This window comes from Rattus norvegicus, chromosome 1, assembly GCF_036323735.1.
Source record: "Rattus norvegicus strain BN/NHsdMcwi chromosome 1, GRCr8, whole genome shotgun sequence".
NCBI lineage: Eukaryota > Metazoa > Chordata > Mammalia > Rodentia > Muridae > Rattus > Rattus norvegicus.
The window spans coordinates 102493725-102510710 of record NC_086019.1 but is presented as its reverse complement, the minus strand read 5'-3'; the positions used below and the strand labels follow the sequence as shown (position 1 = coordinate 102510710).

General features: G+C 37.9%; 1 protein-coding gene across 1 annotated transcript in view; it reads right to left on the bottom strand.

Moving 5' to 3' along the window:
* Window positions 1–15552, bottom strand: part of Vom2r38 (vomeronasal 2 receptor, 38) — a 61548-nt gene extending 45996 nt beyond the window's left edge. Inside the window, exon 1 of the mRNA NM_001099476.1 lies at window positions 15344–15552. Coding sequence (NP_001092946.1) covers window positions 15344–15552 — 209 coding nt within the window. The remainder of the gene's footprint in view (window positions 1–15343) is intronic.
* Window positions 15553–16986: the final 1434 nt, after the last annotated feature.

Here is a 16986-nt window from a genome sequence, read left to right as displayed (position 1 = left end):
ACAGAACTCCAAATAGATTGGACCAGAAAAGAAACACCTCCCATCACATAATAGTCAAGACACCAAACGCACAAAATAAATAAAGAATATTAAAAGCAGTAAGGGAAAAAGGTCAAGTAACATCTAAAGGCAGACCTATCAGAATCACACCAGACTTTTCGCCAGAAAATATGAAAGCCAGAAGATCCTGGACAAATGTCATAAAGACCCTAAGAGAACACAAATGCCAGCCCAGGTTACTGTATCCTGCAAAACTCTCAATTAACATAGATGGAGAAACCAAGATATTCCATGACAAATCCAAATTTACACAATATCTTTCTACAGATCCAGCGCTACAAAGGATAATAAATGGTAAAGCCCAACACAAGGAGGCAAGCTATACCCTAGAAGAAGCAAGAAACTAATCATCTTGGCAACAAAACAAAGAGAAGAAAAGCTCACAAACATAACCTCACATCCAAATATGAATATAACAGGAAGCAATAATCACTATTCCTTAATATCTCTCAACATCAATGGCCTCAACTCCCCAATAAAAAGACATACATTAACAAACTGGATACGCAACGAGGACCCTGCATTCTGCTGCCTACAGGAAACACACCTCAGAGACAAAGACAAACACTACCTCAGAGTGAAAGGCTGGAAAACAACTTTCCAAGCAAATGGTCTGAAGAAGCAAGCTGGAGTAGCCATTCTAATATCAAATAAAATCAATTTTCAACTAAAATTCATCAAAAAAGATAAGGAAGGACACTTCATATTCATAAAAGGAAAAATCCACCAAGATGAACTCTCAATCCTAAATATCTATGCCCCAAATACAAGGGCACCTACATATGTAAAAGAAACCTTACTGGAGCTCAAAACACACATTGCACCTCACACAATAATAGTAGGAGATTTCAACACCCCACTCTCATCAATGGACAGATCATGGAAACAGAAATTAAATGGAGACATAGACAGACTAAGAGAAGTCATGAGCCAAATGGACTTAACAGATATTTATAGAACATTCTATCCTAAGGCAAAAAGATATACCTTCTTCTCAGCTCCTCATGGTACTTTCTCCAAAATTGACCATATAATTGGTCAAAAAACAGGCCTCACCAGGTACAGAAAGATAGAAATAATCCCATGCGGGCTATCGGACCACCACGGTCTAAAACTGGTCTTCAATAACAATAAGTGAAGAATGCCCACATATACGTGGAAATTGAACAATGCTCTACTCAATGATAACCTGGTCAAGGAAGAAATAAAGAAAGAAATTAAAAACTTTTTAGAATTTAATGAAAATGAAGGTACAACATACCCAAACTTATGGGACAGAGTGAAAGCTGTGCTAAGAGGAAAACTCATAGCGCTGAGTGCCTGCAGAAAGGAACAGGAAAGAGCATATGTCAGCAGCTTGACAGCACACCTAAAAGATCTAGAACAAAAAGAAGCAAACACCCCCAGGAGGAGTAGAAGGTAGGAAATAATCAAACTCAGAGCTGAAATCAACCAAGTAGAAACAAAAAGGACCATAGAAAGAATCAACAGAACCAAACGTTGGTTCTTTGAGAAAATCAACAAGACAGATAAACCCTTAGCCAGACTAATGAGAGGACACAGAGAGTGCGTCCAAATTACCAAAATCAGAAGTGAAAAGGGAGACATAACTACAGATTCAGAGGAAATTCAAAAAATCATCAGATCTTACTATAAAAGCCTATGTTCAATAAAACTTCCAATCAAATGGAAAAAAGATAGCATTTTTAGCAAATGGTGCTGGTTCAACTGGAGGTCAACATGTAGAAGAATGCAGATCGATCCATTTTTATGACCCTGTACAAAGCTTAAGTTCAAGTGGATCAAGGACCTCCACATCAAACCAGATACACTCAACCTAATAGAAGAAAAACTAGGGAAGCATCTGGAACACATGGGCACTGGAAAAAATTTCCTGAACAAAACACCAATGGCTCATGCTCTAAGATCAAGAATCGACAAATGGGATCTCATAAAACTGCAAAGCTTCTGTAAGGCAAAGGACAATGTGGTTAGGTCAGAACGGCAACCAACAGATTGGAAAAGGATCTTTACCAATCCTACAACAGATAGAGGCCTTATATCCAAAATATACAAAGAACTCATGAAGTTAGACTGCAGGGAGACAAATAACCCTATTAAAAAATGGGGTTCAGAGCTAAACAAAGAATTCACAGCTGAGGAATGCCGAATGGCTGAGAAACACCTAAAGAAATGTTCAACATCTTTAGTCATAAGGGAAGTGCAAATCAAAACAACCCTGAGATTTCACCTCACACCAGTGAGAATGGCTAAGATCAAAAACTCAGGTGACAGCAGATGCTGGCGAGGATGTGGAGAAAGAGGAACACTCCTCCATTGTTGGTCAGATTGCAGACTGTTACAACCATTCTGGAAATCAGTCTGGAGGTTCCTCAGAAAATTGGACATTGAACTGCCTGAGGATCCACCTCTACCTCTCTTGGGCATATACCCAAAAGATGCCCCAACATATAAAAAAGACACGTGCTCCACTATGTTCATCGCAGCCTTATTTATAATAGCCAGAAGCTGGAAAGAACCCAGATGCCCTTCAACAGAGGAATGGATACAGAAAATGTGGTACATCTACACAATGGAATATTACTCAGCTATCAAAAACAATGACTTTATGAAATTCGTAGGCAAATGGTCGGAACTGGAAAATATCATCCTGAGTGAGGTAACCCTATCACAGGAAAACACACATGGTATGCACTCCTTGATAAGTGGCTATTAGCCCAAATGCTTGAATTACCCTAGATGCCTAGAACAATTGAAACTCAAGATCAAAATGTGAATGCTTCACTCCTTCTTTAAAAGGGGAACAAGAATACCCTTGGCAGGGAATAGAGAGGCAAAGATTAAAACAGACACAGAAGGAACACCCATTCAGAGCCTGCCCCACATGTGGCCCATGCATATACAGCCATCCAATTAGAATAGATGGATGAAGCAAAGAAGTGCAGGCCGACAGGAGCCGGATGTTGATCTCTCCCGAGAGACACAGCCAGAATACAGCAAACACAGAGGCGTATGCCAGCAGCAAACCACTGAATTGAGAATAGGAACCTGGTTGAAGGAATCAGAGAAAGAACTGGAAGAGCTTGAAGGGGCTCGAGACCCCATATGTACAACAATGCCAAGCAACCAGAGCTTCCAGGGACTAAGCCACTACCTAAAGACTATACATGGACTGACCCTGGACTCTGACCTCATAGGTAGCAATGAACATCCTAGTAAGAGCACCAGTGGAAGGGGAAGCCCTGGGTCCTGCTAAGACTGAACCCCCAGTGAAGTAGATTGTTGGGGGGAGGGCGGCAAGGGGGGGAGGATGGGGAGGGGAACACCTATAAAGAAGGGGCGGAGGGAGGGGGATGTTTGCCCGGAAACCGGGAAAGGGAATAACACTCGAAATGTATATAAGAAATACTCAAGTTAATAAAAAATAAAATAAAATAAAATAAAATGTGAAAAAATCTGGGACTCTAGTTTATCATTATATTGCTTTGTCTTTCATGTGTAGATAATATTTTAAAAACTCCATGAATAAGGAATTAGGTTCACATTCGAACCCAGCATGATTGTGAAAGCATTTACAAGACTATGTGTGCTCAAACAAGACATAATACCAACATAGAGAATATAGGCATGAAATTTCACCCTGAGCCAAAATGCTATTGAGATTCGATAGTAACTAGATGAGAGATAGTCTATATCTTCACTATTGTGATCCTTGAGACGTCAACCATACTCAAAGGAAGGTTCCAGTGACAATAGTACTTATAGAATACAAACTGTACTTGATTGGAAAAAATTAGTTTGGTAAGAGGATAAGGGTCAAAAGAGGGATATGAGAAGATGGGTTTATATGGGTGAATATGCTCAAAATGTTTTGTATGAAATTAGTAAAAAATTAATAAACGACTTTCAAGGCAAAAATAAAATTTGAAATGTATGTCTAATGGAGGGCATTTGGTCAGAATTGTGAGAAAAAGTAAATATAGTTTTTGTCAATAGACAAAATAGATTTAAAGTATACATATATAAATATGATATGTATCATCTTGATAATTTCATACATGCAAGCAAAGCTTACAAACACAATATTGAGTGCAATCACTAATATTTCACTATATACTTCATGATCAAATAGTACAGGTGATCCTAGCTTCCCAACATAAAGCAATGATAAGGAGATGGGGAATTATTTCCAAGATTTTATCACTTTATTTTAGATTCAATTTTTGAGAAAGCATGGTATGTCATAAACAAGTATAATTCGTCAAAATTTAACAAAATTATGCTTGTTATTATTTTTCATGCAATGATATTCAAAATATGCATTCTATAGATTGCTTAAACATTTATTTTAATATATTTAAAGTATCTATATGTTCACAAACATGTGTAATATCTTTATTTTCCTAAAATGACCAGATTTATTTTTCTTTTTTCTCATTTTTTCATTTTCCTACCCATATTACTACCCATGCAGATCTATGCTCTCTGTCTATTTGTCTTTGTCTCTCTCTTTCTTGTGTGTGTGTGTGTGTGTGTGTGTGTGTGTGTGTGTGTATTTAAAAAAACAAACAGGAAAATTAAAAAAGCAAGAACACAGATATTTAAAAAAAACATGGAACCTGTATTTGAGGGTACACACTATTAATACCATCACCCAAGAGGCAAAAGCAGATAGATCTCTGATTTTAAGTTCAGCCTGGTGTACATAGTTTTAAGACAGCCAGGGCTACATGAAAGAATGAAGAAAGAAACAAACAAAGAAAGAGAGAGACACACACACACACACACACACACACAGAGAGAGAGAGAGAGAGAGACAGAGAGACAGAGAGACAGACAGAGACAGAGACAGAGACAGAGACAGACAGAGACAGACAGACAGAGACAGAGAGAGAAACAAAAATGTTTTCCTGGGAATGGGAGTCATTCCTTCAGTCACAGGATGCGAAAAGCAGAAGAAAACAGAACTTTGGCCAGCTGGTCTACATAGTAAGTTTTAGGACTACTAGGGCTATATGAGTTAGAGAAACTGTTTCAAAATAAAAAAAATTTAAAAACCCAAGAAAACCAGTGTAATATCATATGAAACTTCCTCCCACCGCACCCAACCACCCCACACTAAGTTTTTTAAAGTGAAACAAAGTATTTTAGCTAGTTATTTTTTATTGAATGAAACACCATGACCAAAAGCAAACTAAGGGGTAAAGGTATTTTGGTATCTTTATTATGATTACTATTGCTGTGGTGAAACACCATGACCAAAAGCAAGGTGAGGAGGAAAGCTTTATTAGTTGATTACCTGCACACCATAATCCATCTCTGAGAGACATTAGGACAAAATATCAAACAGGGTCAAAAAGTGGAGGCAGGAGATGATACAGAGGCCACAGTGTGGTTCTACTAACTGGCTTGCTCATTATGTGGTTTGCAGCCTGCTTCCTTATAGAATTCATGATTACCAGCCTCAAAATGGCTTCACCTACAATGGGCTGAGTAATACTATTACAAGTTTTCCTACAAGCCAATCTAATAGAGACATTTTCTTAACTTATCTTCCCCCCTCCTTTCAGATGACTTTAGCATGTTTCAAGTTGATACAAAACTTTGCAACATATTTAGCTTTTACTTCTTCATTGCTGTTCATTATTAGAGGAAGTCAGGACAGGCACTCAAGTAAGGCAGAACCCTGTACACAGGAGCTGATCCACCAGCCATGGAGCAATGCTGTTTATTGTTTTGTGCACAGAGGTTGGCTCAGTCTCCTTTCTTTTGGAACCCAGGGCCACATTTGCAGAGGTGGCGCCCCACCCATAATGGATTGGGTCTTCCCACACCAAGGAAGGATTAAGAAAATACCCTACAGATCTGCCTATAACCAATCTTATTGAAAAAATTACTCAATTGAGACTTCCTCCTCTCCAGTGACCCTAGTTTGTGTCTAGTGGATATAAAACTAATCAGGAATAAGATTTAAAAAATCTTCAAATGTTAAGAACTTGGTAATAATAGTTTAACAAAAGTATAAGGTAATGACTACTAAAAATAATCTTAATAAGTGGTTATTTACAAGATTCTTATTAGAATAGTGATCATAACAGAACATACAGACAAATCTGCAGAAAATGTCAGAATTCTGAAAAATTTCTTGTATTATCTCTAAATGTTTACTACATTATACAACTTACACTGAAAATTAGATACTACTCCATGAATTATCTACTTATTCAATTAGAGGAGATAAAGTTGAAACATCATACAATTAAATAAATTTTAATCTGTTAATTTAAAAGAAAATTAACCACAAAGGTCTAGATATTTTCTTCATCTATTTCTGTTATCTATAACTATTTGTGCAAGTGATAGTTTGAGATAAATGGTAGAAAAACATCCACAGTCCTGACAATGACTGCTATAAGCACTCACCTAAGCAAACCATGACAACATCTCTTACATCAGAGAGGGTGATGGGTTTGAAGGGTTGCCTCTGTTTGTGGTTCCAGCTCTGCTGGAAATTTCCTTTATTTATCATAGCTACTTTACTAATTGTCCAGAGAAAAGGGGAGCTAGCAAACACAACCCAAATGCCAGTTAAAGAATAAAGTATAGATTGAAAAATATCATTGAATACAATAAAGCACACACAACAGTTGTGCTTCTCAAATAATTGAATATATCTCCAATACATGAGAGACCTCCATGAATGGATTTAAAGGATGCTCAATGGCCATTCTGACTGTGTATGGAGAAAAGACCACAGGCTGCAATTCTTGGACATAGAGGCCTCAATTAAAAGGCCACAGGCAAGAGTGGAGAAATATACATAAGATAAAGATATATTTAGTGGTGCTCCCAAACCCCGTGGGAGAGAGACCTCACCGCCTGGTCAGGTGGGCACTCCTGAGGCTGCAGAGCGGAGGAGACCACCAACACTGCCCACCCCTGCCCACATCCCTGGCCCAAGAGGAAACTGTATAAGGCCTCTGGGTTCCCGTAGGGGAGGGCCCAGGAGCGGCAGGACCCCTGTGCCTGAGACACCGCCGGAACCTGAAGGAAACAGACCAGATAAACAGTTCTCTGCACCCAAATACCGTGAGAGAATCAAGAGAGCTCATGGGCAGCACCCCGCGAGCAAACTTGAGCCTCGGGACCACAGGTAAGACCAACTTTTCTGCTGCAAGTGACCTGCCTGGTGAACTCAAGACACAGGCCCACAGGAACAGCTGAAGACCTGTAGATAGGAAAAACTACACGCCCGAAAGCAGAACACTCTGTCCCCATAACTGGCTGAAAGAAAACAGGAAAACAGGTCTACAGCACTCCTGACACACAGGCTTATAGGACAGTCTAGCCACTGTCAGAAATAGCAGAACAAAGTAACACTAGAGATAATCTGATGGCGAGAGGCAAGCGCAGGAACCCAAGCAACAGAAACCAAGACTACATGGCATCATCGGAGCACAATTCTCCCACCAAAATAAACATGGAATATCCAAACACACCAGAAAAGCAAGATCTAGTTTAAAAATCATATTTAATCATGATGCTGGAGGACTTCAAGAAAGACGTGAAGAACTCCCTTAGAGAACAAGTAGAAGCCTACAGAGAGGAATCGCAAAAATGCCTGAAAGAATTCCAGGAAAACATAAATAAACAAGTAGAAGCCCATAGAGAGGAGACACAAAAATCCCTGAAAGAATTCCAGGAAAACACAATCAAACAGTTGAAGGAATTAAAAATGGAAATAGAAGCAATCAAGAAAGAACACATGGAAACAACCCTGGATATAGAAAATCAAAAGAAGAGACAAGGAGCTGTAGATACAAGCTTCACCAACAGAATACAAGAGATGGAAGAGAGAATCTCGGGAGCAGAAGATTCCATAGAAATCATTGACTCAACTGTCAAAGATAATGTAAAGCAGAAAAAGCTTCTGATCCAAAACATACAGGAAATCCAGGACTCAATGAGAAGATCAAACCTAAGGATAATAGGTATAGAAGAGAGTGAAGACTCCCAGCTCAAAGGACCAGTAAATATCTTCAACAAAATCATAGAAGAAAACTTCCCTAACCTAAAAAAAGAGATACCCATAGGCATACAAGAAGCCTACAGAACTCCAAATAGATTGGAACAGAAAAGAAACACCTCCCGTCACATAATAGTCAAAACACCAAACGCACAAAATAAAGAAAGAATATTGAAAGCAGTAAGGGAAAAAGGTCAAGTAACATATAAAGGCAGACCTATCAGAATCACACCAGACTTTTTGCCAGAAACTATGAAGGCCAGAAGATCCTGGACAAATGTCATACCGACGCTAAGAGAACACAAATGCCAGCCCAGGTTACTGTATCCTGCAAAACTCTCAATTAACATAGATGGAGAAACCAAGATATTCCATGACAAAACCAAATTTACACAATATCTTTCTACAAATCCAGCACTACAAAGGATAATAAAGGGTAAAGCGCAACATAAGGAGGCAAGCTATACCCCAGAAGAAGCAAGAAACTAATCGTCTTGGCAACAAAACAAAGAGAATGAAAGCACACAAACATAACCTCACATCCAAATATGAATATAACAGGAAGCAATAATCACTATTCCTTAATATCTCTCAACATCAATGGCCTCAACTCCCCAATAAAAAGACATACATTAACAAACTGGATACGCAACGAGGACCCTGCATTCTGCTGCCTACAGGAAACACACCTCAGAGACAAAGACAGACATTACCTCAGAGTGAAAGGCTGGAAAACAATTTTCCAAGCAAATGGTCAGAAGAAGCAAGCTGGAGTAGCCATTCTAATATCAAATAAAATCAATTTTCAATTAAAAGTCATCAAAAAAGATAAGGAAGGACACTTCATATTCATCAAAGGAAAAATCCACCAAGATGAACTCTCAATCCTAAATATCTATGCCCCAAATACAAGGGCACCTACATACGTAAAAGAAACCTACTAAAGCTCAAAACACACATTGCACCTCACACAATAATAGTGGGAGATTTCAACACCCCACTCTCATCAATGGAAAGATCATGGAAACAGAAATTAAACAGAGACGTAGACAGACTAAGAGAAGTCATGAGCCAAATGGACTTAACGGATATTTATAGAACATTCTATCCTAAAGCAAAAGGATATACCTTCTTCTCAGCTCCTCATGGTACTTTCTCCAAAATTGACCATATAGTTGGTAAAAAAACGGGCCTCAACAGGTACAGAAAGATAGAAATAATCCCATGTGTGCTATCAGTCCACCACGGCCTAAAACTGGTCTTCAATAACAATAAGGGAAGAATGCCCACATACACGTGGAAATTGAACAATGGTCTACTCAATGATAACCTGGTCAAGGAAGAAATAAAGAAAGAAATTAAAAACTTTTTAGAATTTAATGAAAATGAAGGTACAACATACCCAAACTTATGGGACACAATGAAAGCTGTGCTAAGAGGAAAACTCATAGCACTGAGTGCCTGCAGAAAGAAACAGGAAAGAGCATATGTCAGCAGCTTGACAGCACACCTAAAAGCTCTAGAACAAAAAGAAGCAAATACACCCAGGAGGAGTAGAAGGCAGGAAATAATCAAACTCAGAGCTGAAATCAACCAAGTAGAAACAAAAAGGACCATAGAAAGAATCAACAGAACCAAAAGTTGGTTCTTTGAGAAAATCAACAAGATAGATAAACCCTTAGCCAGACTAACGAGAGGACCCAGAGAGTGTGTCCAAATTAACAAAATCAGAAAGGAAAAGGGAGACATAACTACAGATTCAGAGGAAATTCAAAAAATCATCAGATCTTACTATAGAAACCTATATTCAACAAAACTTGAAAATCTACAGGAAATGGACAATTTCCTAGACAAATACCAGGTACCGAAGTTAAATCAGGAACAGATAAACCAGTTAAACAACCCCATAACTCCTAAGGAAATAGAAGCAGTCATTAAAGGTCTCCCAACCAAAAAGAGCCCAGGTCCAGACGGGTTTAGTGCAGAATTCTATCAAACCTTCATAGAAGACCTCATACCAATATTATCCAAACTATTCGACAAAATTGAAACAGATGGATCACTCCCGAATTCCTTCTATGAAGCTACAATTACTCTTATACCTAAACCACACAAAGACCCAACAAAGAAAGAGAACTTCAGACCAATTTCCGTTATGAATATCGACGCAAAAATACTCAATAAAATTCTGGCAAACCGAATCCAAGAGCATATCAAAACAATCATCCACCAAGATCAAGTAGGCTTCATCCCAGGCATGCAGGGATGGTTTAATATACAGAAAACCATCAACGTGATCCATTATATAAACAAACTGAAAGAACAAAACCGCATGATCATTTCATTAGATGCTGAGAAAACATTTGACAAAATTCAACACCCCTTCATGATAAAAGTCCTGGAAAGAATAGGAATTCAAGGCCCATACCTAAACATAGTAAAAGCCATATACAGCAAACCAGTTGCTAACATTAAACTAAATGGAGAGAAACTTGAAGCAATCCCACTAAAATCCGGGACTAGACAAGGCTGCCCACTCTCTCCCTACTTATTCAATATAGTTCTTGAAGTTCTAGCCGGAGCAATCAGACAACAAAAGGAGGTCAAGGGGATACAGATTGGAAAAGAAGAAGTCAAATTATCACTATTGGCAGATGATATGATAGTTTATTTAAGTGATCCCAAAAGTTCCACCAGAGAACTACTAAAGCTGATAAACAACTTCAGCAAAGTGGCTGGGTACAAAATTAACTCAAATAAATCAGTAGCCTTCCTCTACACAAAAGAGAAACAAGCCGAGAGAGAAATTAGGGAAACGACACCCTTCATAATAGACCCAAATAATATAAAGTACCTCGGTGTGACTTTAACCAAGCAAATAAAAGATCTGTACAATAAGAACTTCAAGACACTGAAGAAAGAAATTGAAGAAGACCTCAGAAGATGGAAAGATCTCCCATGCTCATGGATTGGCAGGATTAATATAGTAAAAATGGCCATTTTACCAAAAGCAATCTACAGATTCAATGCAATCCCCATCAAAATACCAATCCAATTCTTCAAAGAGTTAGACAGAACAATTTGCAGATTCATCTGGAATAACAAAAAACCCAGGATAGCTAAAGCTATCCTCAACAATAAAAGGACTTCAGGGGGAATCACTATCCCTGAACTCAAGCAGTATTACAGAGCAATAGTGATAAAAACTGCATGGTATTGGTACAGAGACAGACAGATAGACCAATGGAATAGAATTGAAGACCCAGAAATGAACCTACACACCTATGGTCACTTGATTTTTGACAAAGGAGCCAAAACCATCCAATGGAAAAAAGATAGCATTTTCAGCAAATGGTGCTGGTTCAACTGGAGGTCAACATGTAGAAGAATGCAGATTGATCCATACTTATCCCCCTGTACAAATCTTAAGTCCAAGTGGATCAAGGACCTCCACATCAAACCTGATACACTCAAACTAATAGAAGAAAAACTAGTGAAGCATCTGGAACACATGGGCACTGGAAAAAATTTCCTGAACAAAACACCAATGGCTTATGCTCTAAGATCAAGAATCGACAAATGGGATCTCATAAAACTGCAAAGCTTCTGTAAGGCAAAGGACACTGTGGTTAGGACAAATCGGCAACCAACAGATTGGGAAAAGATCTTTACCAATCCTACAACAGATAGAGGCCTTATATCCAAAATATACAAGGAACTCAAGAAGTTAGACCGCAGGGAGACAAATAACCCTATTAAAAAATGGGGTTCAGAGCTAAACAAAGAATTCACGGCTTAGGAATGCCGAATGGCTGAGAAACACCTAAAGAAATGTTCAACATCTTTAGTCATAAGGAAAATGCAAATCAAAACAACCCTGAGATTTCACCTCACACCAGTGAGAATGGCTAAGATCAAAAGCTCAGGTGACAGCAGATGCTGGAGAGGATGTGGAGAAAGAGGAACACTCCTCCATTGTTGGTGGGATTGCAAACTGGTACAACCATTCTGGAAATCAGTCCCGAGGTTCCTCGGAAAATTGGACATTGAACTGCCTGAGGATCCAGCTATACCTCTCTTGGGCATATACCCAAAAGATGCCCCAACATATAAAAAAGACACGTGCTCCACTATGTTCATCGCAGCCTTATTTATAATAGCCAGAAGCTGGAAAGAACCCAGATGCCCTTCAACAGAGGAATGGATACAGAAAATGTGGTACATCTACACAATGGAATATTACTCAGCTATCAAAAACAACGGCTTTATGAAATTCGTAGGCAAATGGTTGGAACTGGAAAATATCATCCTGAGTGAGCTAACCCAATCACAGAAAGACATACATGGTATGCACTCACTGATAAGTGGCTTTTAGCCCAAATGCTTGAATTACCCTAGATGCCTAGAACAAATGAAACTCAAGACGGATGATCAAAATGTGAATGCTTCACTCCTTCTCTAAAAGGGGAACAAGAATACCCTTGGCAGGGAAGAGAGAGGCAAAGATTAAAACAGAGACTGAAGGAACACCCATTCAGAGCCTGCCCCACATGTGGCCCATACATATACAGCCACCCAATTAGACAAGATGGATGAAGCAAAGAAGTGCAGACCGACAGGAGCCGGATGTAGATCGCTCCTGAGAGACACAGCCAGAATACAGCAAATACAGAGGCGAATGCCAGCAGCAAACCACTGAACTGAGAATAGGACCCTGTTGAAGGAATCAGAGAAAGAACTGGAAGAGCTTGAAGGGGCTGAAGACCCCATATGTACAACAATGCCAAGCAACCAGAGCTTCCAGGGACTAAGCCACTACCTAAAGACTATACATGGACTGACCCTGGACTCTGACCTCATAGGTAGCAATGAATATCCTAGTAAGAGCACCAGTGGATGGGGAAGCCCTGGGTCCTGCTAAGACTGAACCCCCAGTGAACTAGACTGTTGGGGGGAGGGCGGCAATGGGGGGAGGGTTGGGAGGGGAACACTCATAAGGAAGGGGAGGGGGGAGGGGCATGTTTGCCCGGAAACCAAAGAATTATTATTAAGTATTAAATAAATTAAAAAAAGAAACCTAAAAACTTTAAAGATTCTAAACGGTTTCAAAAATTACCTCTTGAATAGCTACGGGAAGAGCTGCTTTATATGTCTATGATCTTATAGATCTTCTAAAATCTAAAGTTTAAAATGCATTGCCATGCTGTCAAACATCCCTTTTAGAATTTTATTGATAACTACATTATGATCATTTTTAGTACAAATAATAAATGGTCCCAAGCATTTTATATCCCAAGTAGTTCATTGTAATGAATGGACTAAATATAGATCACTGTGAAAGTCCCGATAGAATGGTATACACAATGCAATTGATTAGACTGAATAAAGAAAAAAAGAAATTAAAGGAAAAAAAAGATATATTTAGTGGTAGAACTATTTTCACTGCTAATACACCAAAAGATAAAATGGACAAAGCAATCTCAGATCCCTTTTAGGCACCAGAGCAATGTCCTAGAAAACTTGTAGGAGCTCAATTTTTCTATTCTTTTACTAGAGAAATTATAATACAAATATAAGCATATGCAGAAAAATATGTCTAGGAATTGTATAAGGCAAGATTGTTAATATTTTGTAGTGAAAATATTCTTTCCAAGTAATGAACTACTTTGATTTTATTTTTGAATATAAAAATTTGATTATAAAATGAATACTTTTATAGGATACAATGCTTTTATTCATCATGGAATAGCCAGCTACTTATGGCTCATGTACCTGAAAGTATACTCTTTCCACATATGGGCCTGTTGTTACATTGTGTACAAAATACCACATACACATGTACAATGGTACCTGGACTGCTGAAAGTAGAGTAGAGAGGGAAAGGAGAGTAAGAAAAGACCTTAATTATGATGAAATAGAAGGAGATCCACCCAAAATCCAGTGCCCTCTGGCTGCTAGGCACATAACACATATTTGTGAAGTTATTTAAGATGTGATCCTTAAGCAATTGTGTTAACCATGAATTTCCTCATTGAGATAGGAATTACAGCATGTAGATACACAATTTTTGCTCTTTGACCATCTTTGCTATGTTAGTTTCATACTAAATGTATCAAGACCCCAAATATCTCATGATTTTTTACTTCCAAACATATTTCTTCTTCTACTTTCTTTGATTTTTAGCTTTACACCCCACCAAGATTTAACAGTTGCATGGTAATGTCACACTGAACACAATCCTTTTCTTTCTTTCTTCCTTACTTCCTTCTTTCTTTCTTTCTTTCTTTCTTTCTTTCTTTTTATATAATTTCTTCCTATTGATTTTCTCATATGTTTAAAGACATTTAAAAGCTCTATTGCACTACTTCATTGTCTTTTTAAATAGATCCATTAACATTTTGGATAACTCCATTGGATAAACACACTTTATCTCCTCTATAAAGAGAAAAACTTAATTTTTAAATTACTTTCCCAAGAAATCAGACTTTTCTGACACTATTTCTTAATATTGCAAATTTCAGAAAAGCCTAAAAACACCTTTAAGTGGCCATGCTTTCAGGTAGAGTATTTTGGGAGCACACACACATAAAGAAGGAAAAACACTAGAAACATGTAAGGCAATAAGATAAACATTTAAAATCTGTCTGAGCAAAAAGTTTAAGGCCAAAAAAAATAACCAAAACAAAACAAAAACAAACCAAAAACCAAAAAACCCCATCCAAATTAAATGAAAAAAATTATAGACAATGACATGTGTAGAGTAGAAAGTACTCTCAAATTTTAATGATGACAGTCCTCTTCTGAAATCAGCTGGATGTAACATAGTACTTGTCACTCTAGTAACATTCTAAGCACTCAGGAATCTCTTCACTCAGTTACATCATCTCTTCCCTCAATTGCACATCGGGACTTATAGAAAACCCAGAAGTTCAAGGTCATACTTAGATTAAATCATAAGTCATACTCTAAAATCATAATCCTGAAAATATTCAAAATATGTGGTGTTACAAGCATGACAAAGAAAAATCATGGATATTGAAGAGCCACAGGGAAGACAAAATGAATAACATCAAAATTGTCACTTTTCCCTTTGAAAGAGGAAAATATACACAAGGAAGTATACTTGAAGATTTGACAATGGAAAAGAAGGATTGTACAAAACTACAGGAAGTTTTAATCTATATATCCAATAAATCATAAAAATTCTGAACTCTTAAAATGAATAATTGTACTTACTGTATATGAAGATCTTGTAAATTGTATGGTTCATATTTATGAGAAACTTTGTTGCCTGTGTACAAAATATGAAGAGGGAAAAATGCACCAATTGTCACATCTCCTTCATGGTAAAAATAATCCTTGCTTGTTACATAGCATTCATTGTCAGTAAGGGCACACAAAAAATTGGGAATATATAGGAACCCAAAGGTAAAAATCCAGAGCATTCTAATAACATATATATCTTCACAGCTATAAGACTGATGGACACATATCCAATGCTGCCCTGTAGGTATATATTTAGTTCACATGTTTGTGAACATTTTGTGCTTCTTCTTTCTGTTAATGAGTACAGCTGTGGCATTAGTCGCCCACAAGTTCTCAAAGACACTTACTTCATTGCCAATGAGAGTTATATAAATCTTTTCTCCCCTAGGCTTTGCATCTGAGGCCCAGTGTCATGATTAAAAACAAGTCGAAATTTATGTTTTGGATCTTCTAATCTAGCCAGAGGCACCATGGTTTCAGAAAGGAAGACAGAAGGAGCTTAAAGATGAACTTCCTGACTGGGCTGTTTTGGTCAAGTTTGAAACATTTAACACAGTTGTGGCTGATGACACCATGCTTCATCAGAGGTTGCAGTGGTAGATGAACTGGAAGAATTCTTGAAGATGTCCATGCTAGTCATGCACAAGACATGTCAGTGGGCCATGCAATCACAAACAAAGTCAATATTTGTTTTTTTACTCTTCTTACTTATTGACTCCTGTCTCAGAATTTTCTTCTATGATATATTTTTATCTGAAGAAAATATGTTGTCTGCACCCAACACAGCCAGTTTATTTCTCACTTTGGAAAAGCTAGTAGTCCTGCTGGATTTCTCACTTCCAAATTATCTACTTAATTTCAATGAAAAAAAATCAAGTCTCCTGTTTATATTCTGAGATTTGAACTTCTCTACTCATACCCTTTTCTTTAATTCAAGGTTCACATTTGATGAGTAAAGGTGTCATTGTGATCCATTTCTGCATCTAGATTATGCAGAAATGTATGATTACCTGTTGCTTATCATGCTCTGAAAATATTGGGTGTTTCTTTTTTTTAAGATTTATTCATTTATTATATATAAGTACACTGTAGCTGTACAGCAGATACACCAGAAGAGGGCATTGGATCTCTTTACAGATGGTTGTGAGCCACCATGTGGTTGCTGGGAATTGAACTCAGGACCTCTGGAAGAGTAGTCGGTGCTCTTAACCACTGAGCCATCTCTCCAGCCCGGGTGTTTCTTATTTATGCAAAGTGTATGGCAATCAAAGGCCTTACACTGTGTCCTTTCACTGAAGATACTGAGGGAAGCGATCTTCAGAAGGGTTCTCTTTCTACCACCCAGCAGTTTAGGACAGTAAATGTACTATCTACTATGATATTGTAATGAAAGTATGCACCACCCCCAAATAAGATGACTCACCTGCAGAAGAATGTGAAAATAGAGTGAACAAAATCCTAAATGAAACAAAATAAAAAAACATTACCATAAGAAATGTTAACCAGTCACACTGTAGCTTGTTTGGACTGTGGTTTTGCTTTATATTAACAAGATGGAATGAGCACATGGTAGACAGAACTTGTCTATTATAAGACTGAAGGCAATGAATAGG